General features: G+C 40.6%; 1 protein-coding gene and 1 non-coding gene across 2 annotated transcripts in view; one reads left to right on the forward strand and one right to left on the reverse strand.

The window, feature by feature from the left end:
* Nucleotides 1–24,919, reverse strand: part of me1 (malic enzyme 1, NADP(+)-dependent, cytosolic) — a 112,169-nt gene extending 87,250 nt beyond the window's left edge. The window contains exon 1 of the mRNA XM_084726109.1: nt 24,716–24,919. Within this exon, the coding sequence (XP_084582235.1) occupies nt 24,716–24,844 (129 nt within the window). The 5' untranslated portion in view covers nt 24,845–24,919. The remainder of the gene's footprint in view (nt 1–24,715) is intronic.
* On the forward strand, nt 8,469–8,540 carry trnap-cgg (transfer RNA proline (anticodon CGG)). The gene has a single exon. It is a non-coding gene; the product is annotated as a tRNA-Pro (tRNA).
* Nucleotides 24,920–26,011: the final 1,092 nt, after the last annotated feature.

Genomic DNA, 26,011 nt, shown 5'->3' on the forward strand with positions numbered 1-26,011 from the left:
GTACTAAAGAAGAAGAGCATGCCTCTCTTTGCAGCAAGTTTTTAAAGTTTCTCATTTGTGTCACCAATCCATATCCAAAAATGACAAGTCTACTGAAGATGTCCAGAGATTTCATTTGGAAGCAACACTTGATAAATGACTGTAAATTGAAAAGATCCAGAAGAGATGTACCAGAGGCATGACACCAGCCAGATCCCACTCTTATTTCGCTGGCTGTGGGAGTGACGACCCAGCTGACCAGGCTCCCACCAACTCCTCAGGAGTGAGACTTTTCCACGACAGCCAGCTTAAAGCTGCTGTATCACAGTTTTCACCCAGCTTGGAAATCCCCCTCACTGATTACTGTAAAATATGAGCAGAACATTTTATGTTTCCATCATGGCAGTTTTGGGGATGTGAGAGGTGACAGAGTGAGGAGGCGGGGGAGTGAAAGAGTTTTGTGAGAGGAGAGGCTTAAAAGGGGACAAAGGGTGGATGGAAGAAAGAATGAAAAGAACAGAGAAGAGAGAATAGAGTCTATTCTACAGGGCAGGCAGCAGATTTTTATTAAGAGTTCTTAACCTTGTGGTTAAGAAGTATGCCACACACTGGTCCTCAACCTTGTTTTTCAGACACACCCCCACTGCCCCTATCAGATGAACTCAAGTATCCCTTCATCAACATCATCACTCATGTTCCAGCATAGGGTTCAACATAAACCATGGTCTGATGACCTGTAGCCACAAAATGTGGCCACCATATATTCCATTTAATTGAGCTAGTGTGGACATGTTTATCCCCATACTGTGAGCCTTCGAAAAACCCTAACCCTAACCAACACATCATCAATAATTATCGATGTCGATCGATACGCCTAGGACCATGAAAAAACAAAACAGCAGCGAAAATTCAGGAGTAATGGAAGCAGGAGTTTAAATGTCTATAACACATCTAAGGATGTAATGTACTGTGATGTGTGGTACCAGTTTCCACAAATAGCCGAGAGGTCTAGCTTCTTTTTCACTGGAAAAAAATCCTTCAAGAAACACCGTTCACAGTTCATGGGAAAAGTGGACAACAAGTGTCACAGGAAGGAAGGCTGTACCTTGTCTGTTTTTCACATTTTTACACATCATTTGAGCCACCAAAAATGTACGTTGGCCACCAAATTTAGGGGCTTGGTAGCCTGTGGGGCCAGCGCTTAAAAATATAAGCGTCTATCCCTGAAATGTGCACAACTGATACAAAGGGGATGTTATTTAAGACTATTAACTATTTACAAATGGACATTTTTACGATCTTTTTTCACACACTTGAGCTGTCAGTATTTAGGTTGATTTGGTCTAGGCTGCATTTGTAGTACTAGTGGCTGAAGTGAGACGTTTCAACCATTTAACCATTGTTTTAATTTATATACGATGAATTTTAACCATTTTTCTTTTAGCTAACTTTTTCAGACTTAATCCACTATAGCTTTTAAACTACTTTAATGCATTCCCAATCCCAATCCCAAAGTTGTCAAGGTGTTACAGCTGACTCAATTTTTCTTTAAACTCAAATCACAATTTTTGTTTACTCTTATTAGTTGAGTACTCCATATCCTTTCCACATATAGCCTGGGAACTATAGAAATAAAGTTCCCCTTGTCTGGGAATCACTGCCATATGCCTGTACTACGAATGTAACACCAACTGCTGTGTTCAGGGACCTTTGTTGCAATGAACAACTCTTTCTCATTCTTTAGGAATTTCTTACATGTAAATGTTGAAGTTTATAGGAACTGAATATGTGATTAGCAGCTCCAATCCAAAATGTTGGTGTTGGCCTTCACCAGCCCTTTCTGGTCAAACCCTTCATGAGATGGAAAGAAAGAGAAATAAAGCAGGTGTGAAACCTCTACAGCGCGCTCTTTAGTGGTTTCCGCTGCACAGCGGAGGCAGCCGACATACCCAGTTTAGAAACGTATGATGTGTTCTCATGTGTTGTCTTACATTTTACATTAGGATAAGTGGGTAAGTGTGTGCTAGTGGAGTGATAAAAGGGAAGAATGAGAAAGAGGGCCAAAATGAATGCGCTCATTCATGTCAGTGCATGTGAGTGTTCACGCGCACTCTGCAGAGTTTGATCTGCAAAACGCACACAGCAGCCATGAATCTGAATGGAGGTGAGCACTGGACTGGTTCTTGTCAAACGCAAATACTGACCTTTTGCTCAAACCGGTCCCCTTCAACACTCCGCCACCCCCTCAAAAAATTTCTGTTCTCCTCACTATGAAAATGAACCCTGACCCTCCATCCATCTCTCCTCTTTTTTCTAAGAACCGCTTACAACAAAAAGGGAGCAGAGAGTGTTTGCGCACGCACTTGAGAACATGCCTGCTGCCAGTCATTTTGCACTTAACGATGGGATATCCCTCATAGTGGGGGGGGGGGGGGGCAGGTCTCAGTATCAGTGTCAGTGTCAATCATTTAAATTATACACCCATATGGAGCCTGTCCACCGATGATCTTGGGTTTCAGAAAGAAAAATTCTGCAGGTTTTGTGGTAAACTTAAACCACGTCTTTAAAAGGGCTACATGTTGGGCCTACGCTTCACAGGAATGCATTTCCTGATTTTGAGGAGGCACGTCTAATGGCATCACTGTGCTCATTGTTCCAAACGGCCACAGTAGTCATCCTACACTATATAAATTCTATAGGCATCAGCAATCAAGTGGAAACGGTGGCAACATTAGACGACCATCTATCCTGTAACAGAGTCATCCTGCTGTGTAGCTGTGTCTGCACACCAGCTCACAGAAATGTGACCTCAGCCATATCCTAAAACTGTTAATATCCTAATCCTAATATCCTAATACCTTTTTTTACGCAAGTATCTGTATTTGTACATGAGTAAAGAATGAGTTTACCTTTGCCAACTTTGATACCGACTGCAGTTCACTTTAAAGACCACTGGTGTCACTAATAACAAGGTTTTTCTAAAAATTTTATGTAGACCTTTAAGTATAGACCTTTAAATATAGTGCATAGCACATACACATACTTTTAAGTCAAATAGGCCACTTCGTGTATTATGTGCCTACTTAAATGACAATTTAAAGGGACAGTTCACCCCAAAATAATATGTATATATATGTATATATATGTGTATATATATATATATATATATATATATATACATATATATATATATATATATACATATATATATACATATATATATATATATGTGTGTATATATATATACATATATATATATATATATATATATATATTTTTTTTTTTTTTTTTTTTTTTTTTGTCCTCTGGCTAGCAGAACTATTTATCCAGCTAGGTATTTTGGAGTGAGTGTGTGAGTTTTGGATATTTTGGCCGTAGAGATGTCTGCCTTCTCTGCAATATAATGAGACTAAATGGTATTTGGCTTGTGATGTTTAAAGCATCAAAAAGTAGCCTACATTTGAAAAATTCAAAACCAGTGTCTCTTCCCAAAAATCAATACCCGTTTACTCAAGATAATCCACAGACCTTGTCGTGAGCAGTTTCAAGTAGGAACTACTATCTTTCTGGTAGAAACTTTTTCTAGTAGACAAAGTTTGAGATTCTTAAGTAGTTCTGGTAGATTCTATCAGAAAGAAAGTAGTTCCTATATGAAACAGCTCAACACTAGGTCTGTGGATTATCTTGAGTGACCAGGTCATGATTTTTGGAAGGAGAAAATGTTTTTGAATTTTTCAAATGTATTTTTTGGGGGCGCTTCAAGTACCTCAAGCCGAGGACCATCTGGTTCCATTATATTGATGAGAAGGCCAATATCTCCAAAACTCTGCAACTCACACCAAAAACATCTGGTCGGAAAAAAGCACTTCAGGCAAGGGGGAAAAAATGTATATTTTTGATTTTGGGGTGAATTGCCCCTTCAACACTCATTACTTCACAGATCATCAATGAACATTTTGCAATATTTTACACTACTGACCATCTATGTCTAACATGCTTGTAAAAACAATTTCCCTGTTTAGTGCTGTAGCAGAGCAGCAGCCAGGCTGCAGAGCCCCTGGAGTGAGCAGAGGTAAAGTCATTTCCTGAGGTTACTTTAGGGGAACAGTAACCTGGCTCCCTTCAGCTGGGACCTGACCTCAACAACCACTTCTGCTGCCAGTGTGCTTGTCACTATTCATCACAGTGTTGTCCAACAGCTTTAAATCAATACTCATCACCTCCCCTTCCAGCAGTGCTGATTTTTCTGACCCACTCCCCTACAAATGAACGTTGTCTGCTTTCAGTCCTGGCTGTTCTTATATTTGCTTATGTTTAAGACGAGCATGAGCATAAACTCATCGATGTGGCTTTGCTTTGGAAATAGCTCAATCAGCGACTCCTCTGAAAACGGAGCCAGGAAAGCATGTCACAGTATTAAGCGGAGCAGGCGGATCAGTTGGGCTGACACACGGTTAGCACATGTTCACTGGAAGTCTGTCAGAACGAGTCAAAAACAAATGTAAGCTAACAGCTACCAAAACGCTTGTAAACTTTGGAGAATTTACACATTGTGTCAAAACAGTCTGAAAACTCCATTGGGTTGGACACTTACTTTAATATATTTCAGCATAAACCAATCTGAACATACCAAAGTGGTAGTCTCAACATCCAGGAGTCAGAAGGACTGAAGCAGCGATGTCACAGTGGAGGTCAGAGATGTCTGTGTTCATTTCCCAAGGAGTTGACGTGCTGACACACATCATAAAAGCAAACAAAAAGGCCTTCGAGTGACCCTTTCCTTCTGCACACACTTCTTAGTACCAGAGCTCCACACATGCCAGAAAATCATATGCTGGCTGACCTCTACCCTCTGACACATTAGACTGGTTTTCTGTTCAACACATGACAGGTGCACCAGTTTTTCCTTAAAAGCCTCTCCTCTAACACCTCATTCGATACACGATACAACACCTGACCTAACACTAACAAACTATACAGTCACAGGTAGGGCTGCACCAAATGATTATTTTTTTAATCAATTAATCCAAGGATTATTTTTTGATTAGTCGACTAATTTAACAACAAATGTATCAATTATTCTTAATATGATTATTTAATTAATATAACAATTAATTCACCCAAAATAACCAAAAAAAAGAATATTTTGAATGTGTCCATCCTATTTAATAGACCTAATTTGCCAGATATCTGATCAGAAAAAATACTGGACCTTAAATTCCAAAGAGTTCCTATGGCACATATTAATTTAATCACACCAAACCCTAGTTAAGATCATTACTGGCAATGTATTGTTGCATCAGTGTGGGGCAAGGAAAATAAAACATATCATATAACACTGAAGAAGTTACAGATCACAGTCACAGTCTTTAACGTTAGTTGCTGCCATTCCCCACTCACACATGGCCATTAAAGTAGAAAAAATTAGGTGTCAAAATCATGAAAAAATTAGAAGTTCTCTCTGTTCTGAAATGCTTGGGGTGTGTCCACTCTGCTGTCTCACTGTCAAACACCACTACCACCTGAAACCAGCCTGAAACAATGATATTCTGTCTAGCAGCTTTACTGGACACGTGAAGACATGTTCAAGCCACCAGAGCCAGAGGACGGTGACAGGGTGGTATTTTTGTTTCTTCTGTGTAGTGTTGTTGGAACTGAAGTGAGCTGAAGTGAACTGCTGGGCTGATTTGGACTGAGAGAGTCGCAGAAAGTATGTTTGTTACTGAATGTTAGGGAGGGTTAGGGGAGGAGGAGGTGGTAGTGTTGGAGGACGTCCCCGAGCCATATTTCAGGTCCACCCAAAAAATCTGGAAAATAGAAATCATGAACTAACTGAAAGACGTTCTACCTGTTGATAATCCTAAAACGAGATGCTTGAGCGCTGACAGAAAGTAAAAGGGACTGTGCAATTTTGCTGCTGCTGCTTGATGAAGCACTCCAGTGCTTTCAGCTTGCAGAGCTGTTGCACCACTGTGATAAACCATTTCCAGTTTGCAGAGCTTGATGCATGCTGTTGCATCTCTATGTGAAATACTCCCACACTTATGATGACAGCTGGCGAGCAGCTTATTCTCCAGGTGAATCCATGCTTTGACTGGGTGCAGCAGTTCACTGCAAGCGTCAACGCACGTGATGCAAATCGACGTATTTCCACAATCAGTGACGCTGATTACGTGGTTGATTTGCCCCAGTCCTGGTCACAAGTTCCATGCAAGGGCCCGGCCACTTTCTAAAAGCCAACTTGAGGGCCTTTAAGATGTTTCCTGTCATTGGAAAGTAAGATTGAAGGTTTTCTTAAATGATCCTAATTGTACACAGAGGGTGAGTGAGGAGGTTTATTTATGGACTCTGCCTTCTGCCTGCAGGTGCAACTTCGAAGAATGGAAAACTCTGGTGTACATTAGTTTGTACGTGCGTGCTTGTATGCATGACTGCATGTGCACAAATTTGCGTGTGTGCGTCAGAGAAAGTGAGCAAGAGAGTGTGTGTTTGGCGTACTGAGGGGAGCCTTGAGACACCCCAGAGCTACCTTGAGGTCGGTCTACAGTACTGTGTTAAAGGGGAAGTTCCCTCTCTGGTGGAAATTCCATTACAAATGGCCACAATGAATCTCCTGTAACGACTTCACGGCAACACAAACGTTTTTCTCAAGTGCCATAAAGACCCCCACATGAAAGGGGAGAGAGATGACATTTTGTTTCTGCTTTTCATTTCATCTAATGTCTTTAACCTACATGACCTATGTGAATATCTATTAACAGACATGACAGACATGTTGATTTAATAAGTTTTATGTTTCAACCACAGGCCAATGAGAGAAGCTAATAAATCTTGTCATTCCGCTAATGGTGCAAAAGCTTTTTGGTTGGAAATCCAAGAGAGTTCAGATATACAGTCCACAGTAAATAATGTAATAATTACCCCAAACTGAGCCCAGAATATAGATGAAGTGATGTTATTACACGTGGCAGTCATTACACCAACAGTTTTATAAGGTCAAATATTCAATTTTGCGATACTTTTTATACTGCGGTAGTTGTCCATTTATAGTAATATTTCTTGTGTTGAACAGGATCATAAAATGTCAATAAAATGAGTCACTGAATCAGCACTAACTCATGTAAATATTGCATTTTTAGCCATGGTCACAGTGTGGATGTATGGATGGCAATGTCAGTAGGTTCATGGTCCAGACTGAAATATCTGCTGGATGGATTGCCATGATATGCTTTCTAAAAATTCATGATTCTCTTGACGGGAAAGCGAAAATCCCACTCTGACAGGCTTGTTGGTCTAGGGGGTATGCTTCTCACTGAAGGTGTGAGCGAGCTCAAGTTCCAGGTGAGCTGAAAAAAGATTTTTAAAGAAGTAGTAATGTAGGATTTTGTGGTCAGATTGCAAACACCTCTTTTCTTTAAAGTGTGTGGGAGAACCTACGGTGGCCACGAAACAGGTGCGAAAGCCATGTTCTGCCAACAGAGCCTCGTAAATCTTATACAAAGGACCTTTAAACTCATTCCATTTCAATTCAGTGTTAAGCAAGTGTGAATTTTAAAGTTGTTTAACTGGATGGATTGCTATGAAATGTGGTTTACACACCAAACACATGATAATTGGGTTCAACCACATAAAAGAGGCCACATCATTAACAGTATAGGTCTGTAGAAGAATTTCATCAACAGGAAAGTGCAAATTCACACTTCTTTTGTGGCTTGTTGGTCTCAGGGTGTGCTGTTTCAGGTATGAGTCTACTTTAAGCCGGTGGAGTTTGGATTCTGTGTCACTCCACCCTTCTCTAGCTTTGACTTGTCATAGAGAAACCACAGGTGTTGCTAGCAACAGTAGTGATGGCTTGGTTCTATTCAAGTGAGCCAGCATGCAAAATACCAGCATCCTGAAAGTGAAGCAGCTTTGGTTACCTTTTCTTTTGCTGCAGGTGCCAACATGATCATTGTTCTTATGCATTTCATCTGTCATCTTCCACAAGACGGATGACCTGTCATGACCTGCAGCTGACAGGTCAGCTGCCAAATTGGGCAGCATTTTTCCATTTTTTGCGGCTTCTTGGTCTAGGATATGATTCTCATTTAGGGTGCGAGAGATCTTGGGTTCAAATCTTCGGTAAGTCCATTAAAGGACCAATATGTCAAATTTAGTGGCGAACTAGCAGGTGTAGCCATGAGTAGTGTGAAACTAGTGTAACATAGACACAAATTCCATGCAAGAGGATGCGTTCCCTCTGCAGATATAAATAGCTCAAAACAAAAACACAAGGATTCTGCTATTATATTAAATTTCTGCCATATACTATCTATGGATCTCTGTAAGTCTTAGACACTGATCTCTAAACACCGATTTCGAGCAATTTACACACTGCGATGATAATGAAGTTCAATCGCAACACAAATGCCACATAATCAACAATTGACATCTGTTACTAACCAAAAGCATTCTGTTGAGATGAACGTGCAAATTCCTATCATATATATGGCTCGTTGGTCTAGAGGTATGATTCTCGCTTCGGGTGTGAGAGGTCCCGGGTTCAAATCCCGGACGAGCCCATGGTTCAGGTCTTTCAAGGTCTGCTTTGAAGGACTTAGCAAAAGCCTTGCTTCTTTCCACTTAATCTCTGAAATCAGTGTATGGGTAAGAATTCAACTTACTAGGATTCATGACTGGTTTTCCTGATGATTGAAACTATAAGAATAAATGTACTATGACTGCATGTTTAATCCATTTTGCACACTCGGTATGCCGCCTGCATTCTAGCTGTTGTTCTTCCATCTCTTCCATAATAATGTACTGTAGTAGCCTGTATCCTATTGTGGCTTAGAAGCAATCAAAGACAGCTCATTATCTCCTGTCTTTCTCCTCATGTTAGCAGAACATCAGTGCTCAGAGGCAGACAGGACTGCACAATGAGCCCAGTAAACCTGCCACAGTGAGAAACACCAGACCACCTGTATAACGTACAGGACAAATGGGTCTTTTAAGATGTCAGAAAACAGCACTGAGGCTAATCATCACCGTAGAAAACCCAAGTGAAGACAGTCTATGGTTCATGCAGTTACCAGATGGTGGGAATTATTAGAATGTGACATCAGAAGCCCTGATTGATGGATACCTATTTTCTTCCCACCTGTACTCTGATTGGCTAGTAGGCTACTTGTTGCCTTCAGATTTTGGCTTGCCCTTTGGTGTGCCTTGAGCACTAAAGGTTTGAAAACCACTGCTATACACTATATTTAACATTTATGACAATGTCTGTAACATAGTAGTACTTAGTAGTAGTGTGTGAAAGTGTGTGGAGGAGTGGGTTTCCCATACACCTACAGTAAATCATGTCATGATTTGAGTCTGTTCACTGGTATTGTAAGTATTTTTTTCTACAGGATGTCATAATTTATAGTCCATTTCGAATCTCTACATTTGCCATCTGTCCATCTTTCATAAAAGGAACAGGAAAAACTGAGGGAATGTGTAGGACATGAACGTCACATTAAATACACAAAGAGACTGTTAATGATTTGTAGAGCAGAACGGAAACAACGCCTCAGTGGACGTTCTGCACAGTACTTCAGAAAAATGGGGCAATGAGTTCAACAAATATTTGTCTTGAAGTGATGTTTTGTACGTATTACTGACAAGTCGTACAGTCTGATACAGTAGATATCTTGCATGGCTAAAGGTAAAGTTCAGCAAAAGGTCACATGCCACTACATGTTTGAAGGCAGATGACATACTGAATAAAATATAACTAATTGGAATGTAACCTATCATTAGCTGTTGTCATAAACAAAATAACATCAGCAATTTTCCAGCTTGTAGTAGAAAGCCAGGACTTATTTTGACTTGTTATGACTGGATATAAATGACTGCTCAGTGTCAGTTTTCCTCATGTAAGCTGTGTGCTCATATTCCGTGTGAAGCTATAGAGTAGCAGGTTGCCCTATTGTGCCCAAATCCTGTAGATTTTCTCACCAAGAGGCCAGATGCCCCCCATCTGTTTCCTGCTAAAATGGCAGCCATAACAAGAGTTCAAGAGGATTGCCCTGTGAATAAAGCCCTTTAAATCCATCCCTTCCTCTCAGGAGGAAGAGAAAGAGCACACATCAGCTCCGATGCGTCTCTTCTCAGGATCTTACAGCCTGACTAAGCTTTTCCCAATGAATGCCTCCCAACAAATGTGCCGTGTAAGGCCTGCATGTGCACTCTCATTCCTAAACAAATGTAGTCATTAGCAGGCCGGTGACTATAGCATTCAAACATTGTTCAGAGGGTCAAGCACATTAATCAGAAAGATAGCTAGTGTTTTCTCTATCAACATTTCTGCACTGTGCAAATAATGATGCTAGATGTGTTACTTAGGAGCAATGAGGGAAACATGCTCAGGCACTAACAGAGCTCTGTGTGCTAGGTTTGTAAGCTTAATTTCATTTGTTTGGTTTAGAAAAAGACCTTAACCTCCTTGTTATAAGCTAGAGATCTTGAAAGGTCCAGTGTGTAAGGTTTACACAGATTTATTGACAGATTAATTGGCAGATTATGGATATTCATGTGTAGTTTTCATGTGTGGTTTTCATACCTGAAAATAAGAATCTTTGTGTTTTAATAACCTTAAAATGAGCTGTATCTACAGAAGTTGTGGATCCTCTTTCCACCATGTTGAACCATCATATTTCTACAGTAGCCCAGAACAGACAAGCCTTCTTTTTTGGAAGGGGAGGGTGAGGCAAGGTGTTTGTAATCTGCTAGCTCACTGCCACAGATACCACTAAATCCTACACACTGGTCCTTTAATAAAACAATGAAAAGTGTCTTATTCTTGTAAGAAAATGTCATTACACTCAAGTCATATGCTTACAGGGACATGAGCCTCACATTACCTAAGCTTTGTTGCTTCTGCATAAACAAGGTTAGCTTTTGGTCAGCATACAACTCTACATCATATGATGAGCTGTCACTTCGAGCAACTTAAACCAGTGTAACCAGGTGCCAGAATAAAAAGCTAAATTCCCTGTTATTACAGTCATGCTTTGTGGTTACTGAGAGTTAAAGCAGATAACCAAAAGTCCAGTTTGGCACATTTCTTTGACCGGGAAAAGGAAGGACGAAGGGATGCTGCTGTTGCCAATTGTTAGGTTCAAGATTTCCAATGTATGTAGATAGAAAGAACACTTCCTGTGTATGTCATGCAAGTTTGTTACCCTTGAAGTTAAAGTGTGTGTGGTGGCAGGGGGGGGTCAAAGTATGTATGTTTTAGCATCAAAATGCTATTTTCCCAAGCCCTTCTGCAAATAATTTCCCACATGACCTGAGGAAGGTTTCTGCATGATGACATTTCTGTGTATTAACCCCCATAGGTTAAACATGCAGTAAGCAATTCTTAAGAAAGATAATTAATTTTTTGACATCATCACCAACCTAAAGGGTTGGTATTTTTATGATCTGGGAATGATACTCAACAATTAACTATCTTTCTCCAGAATCACTTACTGCACCTTTAAAAAAGTTTAGGGGAGGGCATCACTGCACTTACCTATGTCAGCGTTTTTGCTAACAGCTGAGTGAGAGTTTCCCTTTGAAAAACATGGAAAAGAATATAAGGAATTGCCCTTTAATATTGTTAATTTATTCTGTGTATGTGTATACTATATATGTGTATACTATAGTGTATTTGTTAATAGTGACAGATCTCTTCCCTTTTGAAGAGGTGCCACTGCTGTATGTTTGCCAGATCTATTTTGCCATACTTTTACTGTATTTTAATCCTACTATATGACTAGAATATTGTATTTATTCAATGAACATAGCAGAAAATACTGGTGAAAGTAACTACTGAAACAATGTTGGCATAAAGAGAAATTTAAAGATTCATTACATAGTGTTAGAGGCTTTGTGTACCAGTTTCTTTGGCTTCACAAGAATATATTATCTGTATTTATAATCTTATAAAGCTTTCAGGATGGACTACAACAGCTCTTCTTTTGTCCAAATCTGCCATTAGTGAGCAGACAGCGACTCAGCCTCTAATTAACTTCTCACTTTCATGAGTCATGATCCCCACCTAGCAACCCTGAGCTCTGAGACTCACCAAAAGGAGCGTCTTAAATTCCTCATCCTGAACAAATATGCCAGCGCAGGGCTCCTTAAATCAGGAGGTGTCAACTTGTGAATGTACAGACACGCTTGTTGGTCAAACAGCCTTGAAAACCGAGCCGCTGTTGACTTAGGGAGGGCAGCCTTCAGTGGGTGGAGGTTGCGGACATGTAGGGTTCTTCAGATGCAGCCAATGCCCTTGAGGCAGCCTTTTCATGCTCTACAGTCCAGGTCCCTTAGGAGCCTGAGTGCTGCTGGGAAAGTGTCCAAGTCTCTAAAGACATCCGCAACTCTTTTTGGCTAGTGGGGCTTCAGCATTCATTGGCCATGTTCAGGTGATAGTGCAGGCCTTCATAGCCATGTCTGACTTAACAGGTATTTGTAACTACAATACTGTCCAAATACGTCCTTTATCTGGCGCAACAACTGAGTAATACTCCACAACTGAGTCATGGTGACAGAGTCCATTAGTTCCTTCATGTGGAACGTGTTCCACTGGAGGTACGCAAGCTCTCTTTAGTAATACATGGAGTTTTTTTTTTTTTTAATTAACTCATTTAGAAACATAAAATAGTGTCACACTTTAAAATGAAATGAATTTTAATTTAATTTAAAATAAGTTTTGACTTTCCAGTATCTTTGTTTTAATAGTAGCCTGATAGTTACAAGTTAAACTGTGATGGTGAGACAGTAGGAGGAGGTAAAATTAAGACATTCATAATGAATGGTTCAAAAACACTGTACCTGTGGCTCCAAACTGGAACTATTAAAAAAAAAGGGCAGATCAGGGGAAGAATATTTCAAATATGAAATGAAGTACTAGTGGCTACTTAAGAAGTGTCACTGAAGGGTCCACAGGACCTGGTAGCACATAAACAGCACAAAACAGTGAGGCGGTATCTAGAGACCTCAGTATTTTATGAGGTGGTACGTGGTGTAAAAAGTTTGAGAAATGCTGCTTTGGATACAATGGAAAAACACAAATGACTGTGACTAACACAACATAAACAGCGAGCAAATAAAGCCGCAATGATTTGACAGATGTCTTTACTTGCAGCCAAGTGTCCACTGGCTGACCCGTCTTAATAGCACAGGAAATCTCCAATTAATCTCTTTGTGGTCCTACAGACAGCCAATCCAATTTCAGAGGCTGTCTCAGGTCTAATTCTGTAGTCGATGTCCAGCAGGAACAAACAGGTGAGTTACCCTGCTCACCTCTGTGACTGCACTGAGGGAGGTGAACCATCAGCTCTAAAGAAGCGGACGTGTCAGGCTAACGCGAGGGCGCCACTGGAGTGTGTTTTCCTGTTGTCACTGGTCGTTTCTGTGGTGACAAAAATGTCTTCTGTCCAAATGACACAGCAGCTGCTTCTTTAAATGCACAGACTGTAAAAAATGTGAAAGGAAAGAACTTCTCTTCACAAAGCAAACATCACTGCTGTTAAAAAAACACAGAAACGCCATAACACTGTCACCAGGAAGGCTGTAGCTCATGGTCAGTACACAAGGAACAGAAAAACCTGTACCTTGAGTTGCCTGTTTCTTTAACTTAAGTTGCACCGCAAAATCTTTCTGTTCTGCTTAGTCTTACCCTACCATGCTGTGATTGGCTATTACTCATTGCCTGATGCTAGCCGTGAGCGCCTGACTCTGCTATGAGTGCTAACGTACAGTAGATATCAACGGTTGGGAGAAGTTTAGAGAGGAGGTTGTAGTGGATAAACACGGAAGTCCCTTGACTTTCACCCAGGAGAGTGGGGTTTGTGTCCCATGTGAAACCAAAAGTTACTGTATGAACTTTTTATTTTCAGACTTAGTTGATTCAGGTAAATGTAGAAAATTGGGAGACGCCACCGTAGCAATGGAGGTTTGTTAACTTACAGTACTTTGATTCGTCTATAGTCAGCTTTAGCTCACCACTACAGTTAGTACTGGCCAATAACAGAATTATTTACTCTATAATATCTACATCAGCATCAGGCCAAAATATCCAGTATTAGTCAGACTCTAAGTGTAAATGCTGGTATATCCAGGCCTTTAGTGCATTAACTAACTCACACAAATCTCTTACTACTAACCTCCTAATCACCCTCATGGGCGTGCACCAAACAAAACATGTCAATCAACACAGGATCAGTCTTGGAAGTAGTCATCTCTCTGACCTTCCACTTTGCACACAGCTGTCATGTATCCACTACGTTTCAGAACTCTGAAATAAAATACAATCTTTAAATTCTTGCTGCTGTATCTCTGTAAAAACACGACAGGACCTCCACCACTCTAATATAACAGACAAAAGCAGCATTGAAGAGGAGGGGAAAGACAGGAGGGGCAGAAAGAGGTGGGATGCTTGAGATGAGCTTCATAGGGAGGTGATGAGGCTCCGACTGTCTGGGACGAGCTAATGGCTTCTCCGTTGTCCTCCAATGAATGAGGACCATCTTACAAACACAAAAGTGAGCTGAGGAGGTAGGGCTATTTCGAAGGACCTGCTGCTGAATAAACACGGCAGCACAAGTGTCTGTGTGTGTGTGTGTGTGTGTGTGTGTGTGTGTGTGTGTAATTGACAGTCTGATCATATTACACTCTTTATTTGAGCCAGCCCTGAACAACACTGATAAAAGCACTTATGTGGCTGCAGGTTAACAACCTATTTAAACTACTTTATAAAATGTAGAGTGGGTGTGCGCCTGTGTGTGTGTGTGTGTGTGTGTGTGTGTGTCTGTGTGTGTGAAGCTCAAGTCAGGGATGGTTACTGGAGGGGAACGAGGGTGCACTTTCTCTCTGTCTGGCCGATCCACTCCAGTCCATCAGAGGAATGTCTGGTCACCAGAAATGTGTGCGGTCAACCTGAAACACCTGGACACACCTGGGACTACCCACCCACCCACACACACACACACACACACACACACACACACACACACACACACACGCTCATACATTTTACACACATATCCGTAGAGGTCTGCTGTCCACCTAGTGAGGGGGATTGACAAGTGCAGCTGCTACTTGGCATAAAGTCTGAACAGAGAAAGTTTTGTCCCATTTTCACCGCTCAGTTAAGCGAGGGCTTGTAATCTGACTGCCAACATCATCGAGTTCAACCTCACATAACCACTGTCATCCACCTCTGAACAGCCTGTAATATACACTCACATGCTGGCATTTTCACATGATTTCTGCCCCACCCAGAGACCCACCACCACCCAGTGATGTCAGTGCAGTGGTCTTTGGGTAACTTAGTCACATAAACATGACTGAAGGGATAGTTAGGATTGTTTGAAGTGGGGTTGTATGAGGTACTTATACATAGTCAATGTATTACCTAACTGTTATTGGCTTACTTTAGCCACCTTAAAAAAGGTCCACCTAAAAAAATAGCTAGTGTATGCTGTATTTAGACTATTGACACTGGTTTACCTTGCCACCTGACAGCCTTTTCTGATGGGGAACTGAAGTTATATCGCTCTCTCCAAAGCAACCAGACTTCTTTGGCAAAAATCATCCCTTTACCTTGCAGAACATGGGAGTTGCTGGTCTATCGTTGTGTCAGTGTGTTAGATTGTTTGTGTTATTTGGTGAATTCAGTGAACCATTCTACCACCATTCATCAGATGCCTGAGCTGACCAGGCAATTTTATCCATCATCTGTTCACTGAGACCAAGTTTCCACAAAACTAAATGGTGAATGTTTTACACCTAGCTTATACAATCTGATTTCTCTGGCGTGCCCTCAAGTGGAATCTTCCAGTAACTCGCATACTACACAGGTAAGCATGTTAACAATTATGTTCATGACGCAGCCATAACCCGTACAAAATCCAAAACATTTTTGGTTTTAAAGGAAGTTGTCAGGTCTTCTTGCCACCATTAGGGTGCTGGACAAATACCTGTCACCGCTTCCATTCTTAATGCTAAGCTAAGGTAGCCACAAACTGGCTCTAGTGTCTGACTTCCAGCTTTATTTTCCAGATGTGACATGGTCTCAGTCTTCTCTTCTAACTCTCAGAAAGAAAGGAAATAAGTGTGTGTGAAAAATGTAAAAGAAAAACTATTTAAGGACTCATGGGATAAAACTTGACATCTGTCAGAATCAGCATCATTAGGGAGTCATGATTTACTCCCTCTTTTATTGAGTCAAGACATATTTGTGAAATTATTTACTTTAAAACAACTGCTCTATCATCACAAATATCCATCAGAGGATTTGCCCTCGGATGTGAAATGTTGACTATATGATGGATAGGGGCCAGAAAAGCTGAGAGACTGAGAAATGTAGAAAGATTACCAAGGTCTGTGGGAACTTTGGCTATTAGCACAAACAAAACATTTCTGTAATGCTTCACCAACACAGAAAACTGTCAGCAACAAAAGCTTTTAAAAAGTCTTGACAGCGCAGAACGTCTTCGTCTTCATGTCATGCTGATGTGGTGACTCAGTGGGAATCAGCATTCCGGACTGGGTTGGCTAAAGTCATCGTTGGGTCATCAAGCTGTTTTCCCACTGGCACCTATTACCAGTTGTGACATAATTGTATTAGAGCACAAACACTGCTATAAAAACCTTATCAGACTTTGCTTGAGACACAGACTGGCTGGAGAACATTACGTTTCACATGGAAAACTCAGCAGATCCGTCAGAAGCCAACAAAGCATTACACATACCTAAAGTAGTGGATCCAGGAAGCCACACAGACACAGAAACATTTCCATTTCAGAATTGAAAGCTAGGCATATTTGTTTCCATTTGTTTGTTTGTTTCTAAATTTATTTATGTGGGTCTCAGTGAATGCAAAAAAGAAGTCTTTTCTGGGAGCAAAAGTTGATGAGTGCAGCAGCCAAACCAGAGTAAATCTAACATGAGGGCCTAATGACTTCCAGTTGCAATGGAAGGTTATCAGGAACGCCGCCATTTGGCAAGCCAACACATCCTCAGTGCCCAATCTGATACACTGCTGCTCAGCGCTCGCCAAGAACAGAGATTGTTAATTCTAGTCTTGCATCAGATGGGCCATCTTGCAATGTCATATGTGGAGCCTGTGGTTGCAAATGGGGCATCCAATTGCAGCGCTGTCTGGGCAACGGCTCTCCATTTTATTCAGCATTTGTAGGTTCTAATGATGCATAATGTTGGTGATCTTAAAAACCTCAATAAACAGAACATCACCGTTTAATCAAGGGGAACAATTTGAGTTTTCTTGGGATTTAGCGCTAAAAGCGTGAATGACAGTACCATCTCTCATTCTGAGGCCTGCTGCATCTCAATGCAAGTCTTTGTGAATGTGCTACTGTTGTCATCGACCCGCTAACATCGTGACATCAGGATTTAAAAGCCCTCTGTATTTGAGGAAGTCTCCTTAGTGTTGATGTGAGACAGGAGTTGTTGGTGAAATTCTGTTTTGGATGTGTGGGAGAGAAAATATAAATAAGCTCCCGCTGCTATTGCACTACAATTTCCTGTTTATTACTGCAGAATAACCCGAACCCAAGCACTCAGCTACGGCAGCAGTGTTTCTTTTCTGCCATTAGTGTGTTCCTTTCAACAATGACATTGTTATTTCTTGTTTTCTTAGCTGAGCTCCCTCAGTATAACTAGCCAGCAACTTTGTTTAACGCTTGAAAGACTGAACACAACTAAGCACTGTGGAGACGAAGACCTTTTTAAGCCCGGCAAGGGAACATATGACGCATGTATATGTATGGCACCCAGCAGGGATGTAAAAGTTGATCTGCCTGTTCTCTTCACTGGTGACAGCAATGATGAGGTGAGGAGGATTCACTAAAGCAAGTTGGCTTTTCTGCTATGCTTACTAAAAAAAAAATAAAAAAGTAAGAAGAATACCAATTTTTTAAGCATGGTGTGACGTGAATCTCTTTACTACCAAGCTAAGGTTAGCTTAGCTCATTAGGATTCTCTTGAGCAAGTTGGCTTTTCTGCTATGGCACAACCAAACAACAATGATGTCATTGTCCATGACGCCAACTCCATAAACATCGCCCACCTCTAGTGTCTACTATTCATTGTGCAGGGTTTGCAGAGTGGTGAAGTTTTCAACAAGTTAAAAGACCTTTTTAAGACCATTATGAATACAATTTCATGGCCAACCTGGCCAAAAAAAGTAAGAATACTGATTTTTTAAGCATGGTTTGACATGATGTCTCTTTCTTACAAAGCTAAGGTTAGCTTAGCTCATTAGGCTAAAAAGTGATTGAGCTAAAAACACACTGAACCACTCTCTTACATATAAGCAACAACTTTTTGTTGTAACTGAGGGCTCTTTCAGTTGGTGCATTCCAGGGACTTCCATTGAAAAAAAAAATCCATTGCAATAAAGGACTTAAGGTGAAATGTGTTGTTTCATGTGGTCCCATAAATTATGACTGGGCTGCACAGTTGCAAAAAACACATTTAAAACAAAACTGCACTATTGCAACTTAACAGATGAGCTGCAATGATTAATCAATTATTAATCAACTATTAAATTTATCGCCAGCTATTTTGACAATTGATTAATCGCTTTGGGTCATTTCTTAATAAAAAATGTCCAAATTCTCTGAACTGTATTCAAGACATTTAAGGCTTGGATTTCAGACTTTTTAAGGACCCCTGGAAACTCTGTTATTGTCAAGTTTGATGTTTTTGTGCAGACAAGTGAAATGTGCCGGCCAAACAGTTGCTGTGAAACTGTAAAACAAGTCAACAAACAAAGAGAAGCTGCAGTTCTCATTCTCTCCAACCTTTATGACTGACTGCACCTACAGCACAGAGCCGGTGAGTGAATGGGCATCTGTTGGCCGCCAACACACTGCCGACAGCCCTGTGCAGTGTTTGAGGTGAAACAGCATCCCTGATTGGGCGCTAAGAGCATTTTTAAGGAGGTTGTTGTTGTTGTTGTTATTCAAGGCCGCAGAAGGCGGAACCAGCGTCAGAGAGACGCACTGAGGGCCGGGATTCACACAGATGCCTCATTAACGTGTGATCAAGCAGAGAGACAGAGGAGGTCTGTGGAGCGTGGCCAGCGCTCTCTTCCTTGCCACAGAGAACCCTTTCTGCACCTCGCACCCCACTTCATCTCTTTATTGCACAGAGAGCGCACACAAAACACACCTATAATATCCGGTTCCACCTCCGCAGAGGGCGGAGGTAGTGTTAGTGGAGCCGTGTGTACGTATGTTACGCACATGCTTCAGCTCTGCAGGTATAAGTGTGACAGCAGGGAGATTAAAAGGAAATCGAAGCCTGTAGATGTGAGGACAGGCCGCTTTCAGCGCTGCGTCCCTCAGCATCAATTAGCAGGTTGTGCTGTGACTGGCTCCTGTTAGAGGTGAAGTGGGCCAGCTGAGGGAGGTAAACACACCTCGTCCCCAGGGCTCGCTGAAATCAGAGCGAGGGCAACAATGTGCCACTGCCTGAGCCACAGAAGCCCGCCTGTGTCGGGCCACTAACACGCTTCAGCAGTCATTTCCTACCTTCTCCTCCAATTTCCTCGCCCAGGTTCATGTACGGGTTTGACAGTAGAGGGTTCACCTGGCTGCATAAGAAACCTTTTTTTTCTGCTCTGACTCCAACCTGTGTTTTGAGGGGGCCTGTTTGGGTCACTTCAGTTGCCTGATGAGAGGGTCAGGTTGATCAGAAACAACCACCAAAGAGGATCAGCTACATACCTGGTTTGCAACGTAATTCAGTACAGGAATATTCATGTTTTAGTGTCTCTTCTAACTAATATAAAGTCCCTGAATAATAATGTAAAACAGTGGCATAAGTTAGACTTTTACTTCGTCAAAATAAATTTTAAAAATTAAATAGAAAATCAGATACCATTTTTTCCTTCCCAATACTGATTATGATACCTGCATATTAGCCAATATCAAGTACCAGTTACAGCTGTATGCTACAAACCCTGTACGGATGTTAGGGTTGAATAATTTTGAAAAAATATCTAATTGTGATTATTTTGACTGGTACTGCAATTGAAATATGATTTGCTATATTAGAGGTAATGATCATTATTATTATTTTGATTGAAAAACATGTTGAAATGACGATGGCGTGATTGTTTTTGAAGGAATCTGTACCAAGTCTGTAGAATCTGATGTGTAGGACAGGACATCTCTGCCTCACAACATTCATTAATTTAATTAATTTAAAGGTTTTTTGACACGCATTTTGCCTTTAGGAAATATTGCTGTGATCCTCCTCCTGTGATTTAAAAATTGCAAAAAGGCATGTTGTGATTTAAATAAATTTTAATTGGTTGTAAAACCCTAATGGATGTGATATGGTTGCTGTAATAGGTGTATAGCTGGGTTTAGGTTAAAAAATGCTGGTTTAGAGCCAGACAGCCATGTCAGTCAGCCGATATATAACAGTATTTGCACCTGCCACAAAAATCCTTTATCAGTCAAGCTCTAAATAAATGATGTGATATCACATCAGTGCATAGGACTTGTGTACTTGCTGGATTCTGCAAGTACACAAGTCATCATTTTAGGCTATATCAGAGGCATTTCTGATACTGATAACAGTATCAAAACAACCCTAACAAAAAACAGATTTTTCTTAATGAAAACAAACGGATCATGGTTTTAGAAACCCTCCTCTTGTTTTTCTTGGTGATTGAACAATCTAATGTTCTGAGTACAAACTGTCAAAGCCAGCTCCTCACATCCTTCTTGCTGAAAGATTCAAGCCCAGTTTTTATACTCATGCAATTAATCTTATTAAACCACACTTTTTTTTCCAAAACAATGTAACAAGACAAATTGTGAGCTCGTTTAAGATGGCCAACTTTAGAAGGAGAAGAAAAACCGTCTTGTAAACTGAAGAACAAAGAAGCGTGGCTCTCGTAACATTCACTCTTAACATAACTAAAAAGAAAAAGCAAGGAAATGGAGACAGGGAAAAGAGCAAGAAAGATTGTTGGTCTGTGAGTAAAATGATATTCTTGTGTCTTCAGTCTTCGATTAAAGACTCCAGATCTGAATGTCTGAGGCCAAGTCCTCAACAGACAAAATTTAGTGTAACATCCTAAGTGCTCGACTGGCCATGCTTTCACATGAATGTAGGTCAACCTATCAAGCCCACTTACAAAGCCCTGTTGTACACTGGGCCAATTCAGGGTCCCAAGGTGTAAATTGAGATGTAAACAAACAGTTTACTAGGCCAGGTTTAAGAGGTGACGCCATCAGTCCGAGACTGACCTCTGTTACAAACAGCCATCATCGCAGTCTAAAGAATTTTTTAAAAATAAATGTTTTGAAATCAGATCAGTTAGGCAAACGCAGAAAACACTAATTCAAATGTCATCAACAGAAAATCAAAGGGGGTTTTCAAGATTTCTAACCTGAAGACTCATGAGGGAAGGATCAAATGGTTCCAATATTAAAATTAACATTAATGTTTATTTTCTGAGGAACTCAGAAACACATGGAATGTTTAAGTTAAGGTGGTCTGTCATGTTCTGTCAATCAGTCTTGTTAACAGCTGTGTTAGTTAGCATGTGCCTGTTTGTGTTCACTGTCATAAGCGCTTCTTTCACAATCGCATGGATGACCACAAAAAAATAAATCTCCAACTCTCAAATTCAGATCTCCCTGGGAGGACTCACAGCCATACTTTGGAGAGCAAATTGGAAATGCTGGAGGAAAAAATGCACACGCTATCTGAACGCAACTCAGAAGACAAATGGCCAGGATAAAGGAGAGAAGTCATAACATAACTAGGGATGGGAACGGAGAGCTGGTTCCACTTGAGAAGCTGTAAATTGTCTGATCTGTCTGAATTGTACCTCCAAGCTCACCAATTATTTTTATCAATGCCGGCATGTTTTTTCTGGCAGTTTCACATTGCAAAACAGTGAGATCAAACTCATGTGTCTACGCTGCTGGAAACAACAAGAAGGAGTCATGGCAGAGAAGAAGAAACAGTCTAAAACGTGGCCTATCACATGCATGCCTTTTTATACTCTGTTTCTACACTGTGTTCAGACTCAGAGATCATAAAACAGTTAGTTGATGCAGAAAATCTGCGTAGGCCAAACCTTTTTTTCCCCACATAGAAAATCTATTGAGAATCAATAAGGGAATCAAAGCAGAATCAATAAGAGTATCATGATTGCCAGCATCTGAGACATGCAAATCCAGACTCAGATTTTAAAAAGTTTAAAAAAAAAATGTTTAAATCAAAAATTTTTTACCAAATAATGACCATAAAATCAAAAATCATATTGAGTCATAGATTGGGAGAATTGGGACATCCCTTATCAACAGTGCCATTGGTATCAATAAAATCATATCAATTCCCATTCCATAACATATGGATTCTCTGATTGATGCAGCTCAAAACATCACAACAACAACCATTCAGCATCTAGTCAGAAACCAAACAAGGCTCATCACTTTAAAATCCAACTTAAATCTGATAATGTTTGCAGGACTCTGCACTGTTGCAGACTGATATATTGCAGCGGTTGAACAGACTTCTTTGCATGTTTTTAGATTTCTTAGGTAATAACCTACCCTGTTATGTAATGCTGTCAGTACTGCATCACATTATACAATGTTATAAATCACCTGTGAAGCAATCTGTCCTCATATGACTTTTAGATAAACAATAATCAGGTCCTGCAGAATGTCACTGTTAAATTAACAGCGAAATCTTTGCATCACAGTCCAATTGTGTCTCCAGATCAGGGACACATTACTTGATGACACAAAGAGGATGGTAGTACAAGAACAGAAACTCTGTTTTGTACTTGATAATAATAGTAAGTAGATGTGCCCATTTTCTCAGTGTCAGTCCAGTTTGTTTTAGTAAATTTATTCTTAATGTTAATGTGGAAATGTTTTGATTTGTTACATTTCTACACACTGCATGTTTATATGAATGATTCAACTAGCATGGCTGACTCTTTAATGCAGTCTCTCGCAATAAAAGATGACTGTCAAATGTGTTATTACTAGTTGTAATACATCAGTGCACACACACTTCACTTCACCCTGCCACACCATGCACACGTGAAAACATGCACACAGCAGGGTTGATGTGTAGTGTGTGGACGTCTCAGGAGTGGAGTCATTAACTTGCCTAACAAACAGGTCTCTGTGCAGTCACCAGCTCACCATCACCCCTCACTCTCACACACACACACACACTGGCCTGTTTGAACCTCGCTGTCTCACTTATCAGTTCACTGTTGACACCACCCAGGCTGGAAGACCAGCTGCTTCCTTTATCACACTGGAACAGCTTTTATACTGAAAACTGTGCAAATTCATTGTGAAATGAAACTAGAAATTAGACCACCCTTCCAAGAGGGAAACATGTTTGGCTGGTGAGAGTGCAGAAAACAGCTCAGAGTGAATAAATAGACGGTTCAAGTGTTCTAAAATTAGTCTGACTTTGACATAGAGAGGTCACTCTACGCTCTGTTTCTTAGGGCACCCTTGACATAAGAGTAGTCCTGAATTCAGTAGTTTTGATGGTCAGTCAGCACCATGGACAGAGACCCCAGACATCACCACAACTTGACCCCTGGGGCCCCGTCCCACCACACAAACCAAGAGAAAACACTGGAAGAGCTCAAACGCAGCCCGCAGGCCCTTTTGTTAATGATGCATTTAAAGCATGGGAAAACATGGGCTGCATCAGGCTAAACAGCAAAGACTGGTCAGAGAAGTTATGTTTCAATCTTAAAGGGCTAGAATGACCTGCCTTTTCCCATAATGACAATAATTATATTATGCAAAGTCATCATCAGATCTCATGATCAGCAAGGAAGCTGCTCAGTTGCATAATTATGCAACTTCCAACACTGTTCCTCATTTTACTTTACTAAAAGAAAGAGTAAAAAAGCTCCAACTTTAAATATTTACAGTTTTATAAGGACAGTAGTGACTTATCCTACATGGCAAGATATCAGCTTTCACAGTGAGCCCACAGCAGCTTGACACAATATGCTGAATCATTGATTGTTTACTGTGCTGGGAAGACAGGCCTGAGTCGCCATTCATTGTGTTAAGAATGCACTACTACAAATAAAACTAACGCTACAGTCTTTGACAAGCAATGCGTGACAAGGCAATGTTAACAAAAGCCCCTCTCTGTGTGACAACAGCGTTTGGTCGCTTTAAATCTAAATATAACCGCGTCTAAAGCTGATACCTAAACCTCCCTGCTGATGTTGCGTTCAAGGGTCCTCAAGTGCTCCGGCCGGCGTCCTGTTGTCAAGAAGAAGTTGTACGAGTATTCAAATATTAAATACATACCTCATATCTCAATTATTATTGATGGTTGCAGGGAGTGAAATAGGAACTTCATTGAATACGCAGCACAATTTAACACCTTAGTGAGCTAGGTGTCAATAACATTAGCAATATAGACACTAATTAAGATAGCAAAACGTTGTTTTAAGCCCATAACCCATCACGAAACACTTAGCTAAACATCGTGAATTACGATATTACAGAATATTTCCATCTTTACTCGATTATATTTACATTTAAGATTGCCCGTTGTCGCGCCATTCAGACTTAGACATCAATATTTCCTACAGCCATTGAAGGCAGCAGTTAGCTTGTCATTGTCGTTCACAGAAACAAACTGAAAACTGAGACAACTGCCTCTCCGCACTCACCTTGTTCAGGTAGGGGTTTCGGGTAACATCGTAGCCCCTCTTTTTGGTGTACACGAAGGTTTTTCTTTTGGCGTCGGACTTGTGCATCTCCGTTTCCACCGACTCCCGTCTGACCAGACCGTGTGCCATGTTGTTGCCTCTTTAAATAGAGCGACGGTGAACTATTATGAACTCAACAAGTGGATGCGCAGGTCCAACCGCTCAGCTCTGCTCTGCTGATGTAGTGACTCGATTTAAGAAGAGCCTGAGTGTCCTTATCAATGAGACGCTTTATTGTTTCCAATAATTCACTGAAGGTCGTGAGACTGTCTGTTCAAAGTCCCCCTCTGTATCACCTGGCAACAGGTGCGTAAAACACACATGTATGATTAAAACCAAAATACACCTTTTTTCTTTTATACTTTAATCTTTCCAAAAATGTGAGAATTAAATGTTAATTAATCCTTAATATTTTTATTGACAATAAACTACACTGTTCCAAAAAGTATTGTAGCAAGTTTTTTTTTTTTAATGGATTGATTCATAGGAGCTGTGCTGTATATTAAGAGGTATTCATGACTTTGGTATATTAATCAGGCTACAAGGTAATTAATGTGAAAATTTCCATTACATTTATCCGAAATCCAATTAATAAAACCTGTCCAGACCACTGGCTACCTTAAAAATCAATCCTTTAATTACTCCGTGAACTAATTTTAAAGGTGTTGGCTTAAAAATAGTGTGTAAGGCTAAACTGAATTTAAATGACCTTATATAACCCTACTTTTACAAACAACACATTTTATTATTGCCTTACTATTAAAGGTGCAATATGTAAGAATTGGTCACCTGTTGAATTCATACTGAAATAGGGAAAAGCATACCACCAAGCGGCGTGAGAATGAGTTCAAGTGCTAGAGCCAAGCAAGTGGGCAGCTTCCCTGTGAACAAGCGGAGGCCAGTTTGGAATAGGGCATACAATACTGAAGTGATTTACAGCGGCTCTGACCAGGACTCTAACTCAAAGGACGACAAAGATGCAGTAGGGTCAGGACAGACAGGGTCAGGAGAGCAGCAAGAGCGAGGCTATGACCCAAACTTGGCAAGAAAAACACTTGGACTGAGGGCAGACTGGACACTAAAGTGACTCACTGTCACTGTATGAGGTACGAGTAGGGGATAATATACAGTGAGCAGGTCATTATTGTGAAATAAATCCTGACAGGATGATGCAGAATCACATTGAAGGGGTTTATTTCACAATAATGACCTTGCTGCACATTATCCCACTAACTACATGGTTACTATGGCAATCTT

The sequence above is a fragment of the Lutjanus erythropterus genome, chromosome 9 (genome assembly GCF_056507025.1).
Source record: "Lutjanus erythropterus isolate fLutEry1 chromosome 9, fLutEry1.hap2, whole genome shotgun sequence".
Lineage (NCBI taxonomy): Eukaryota > Metazoa > Chordata > Actinopteri > Lutjaniformes > Lutjanidae > Lutjanus > Lutjanus erythropterus.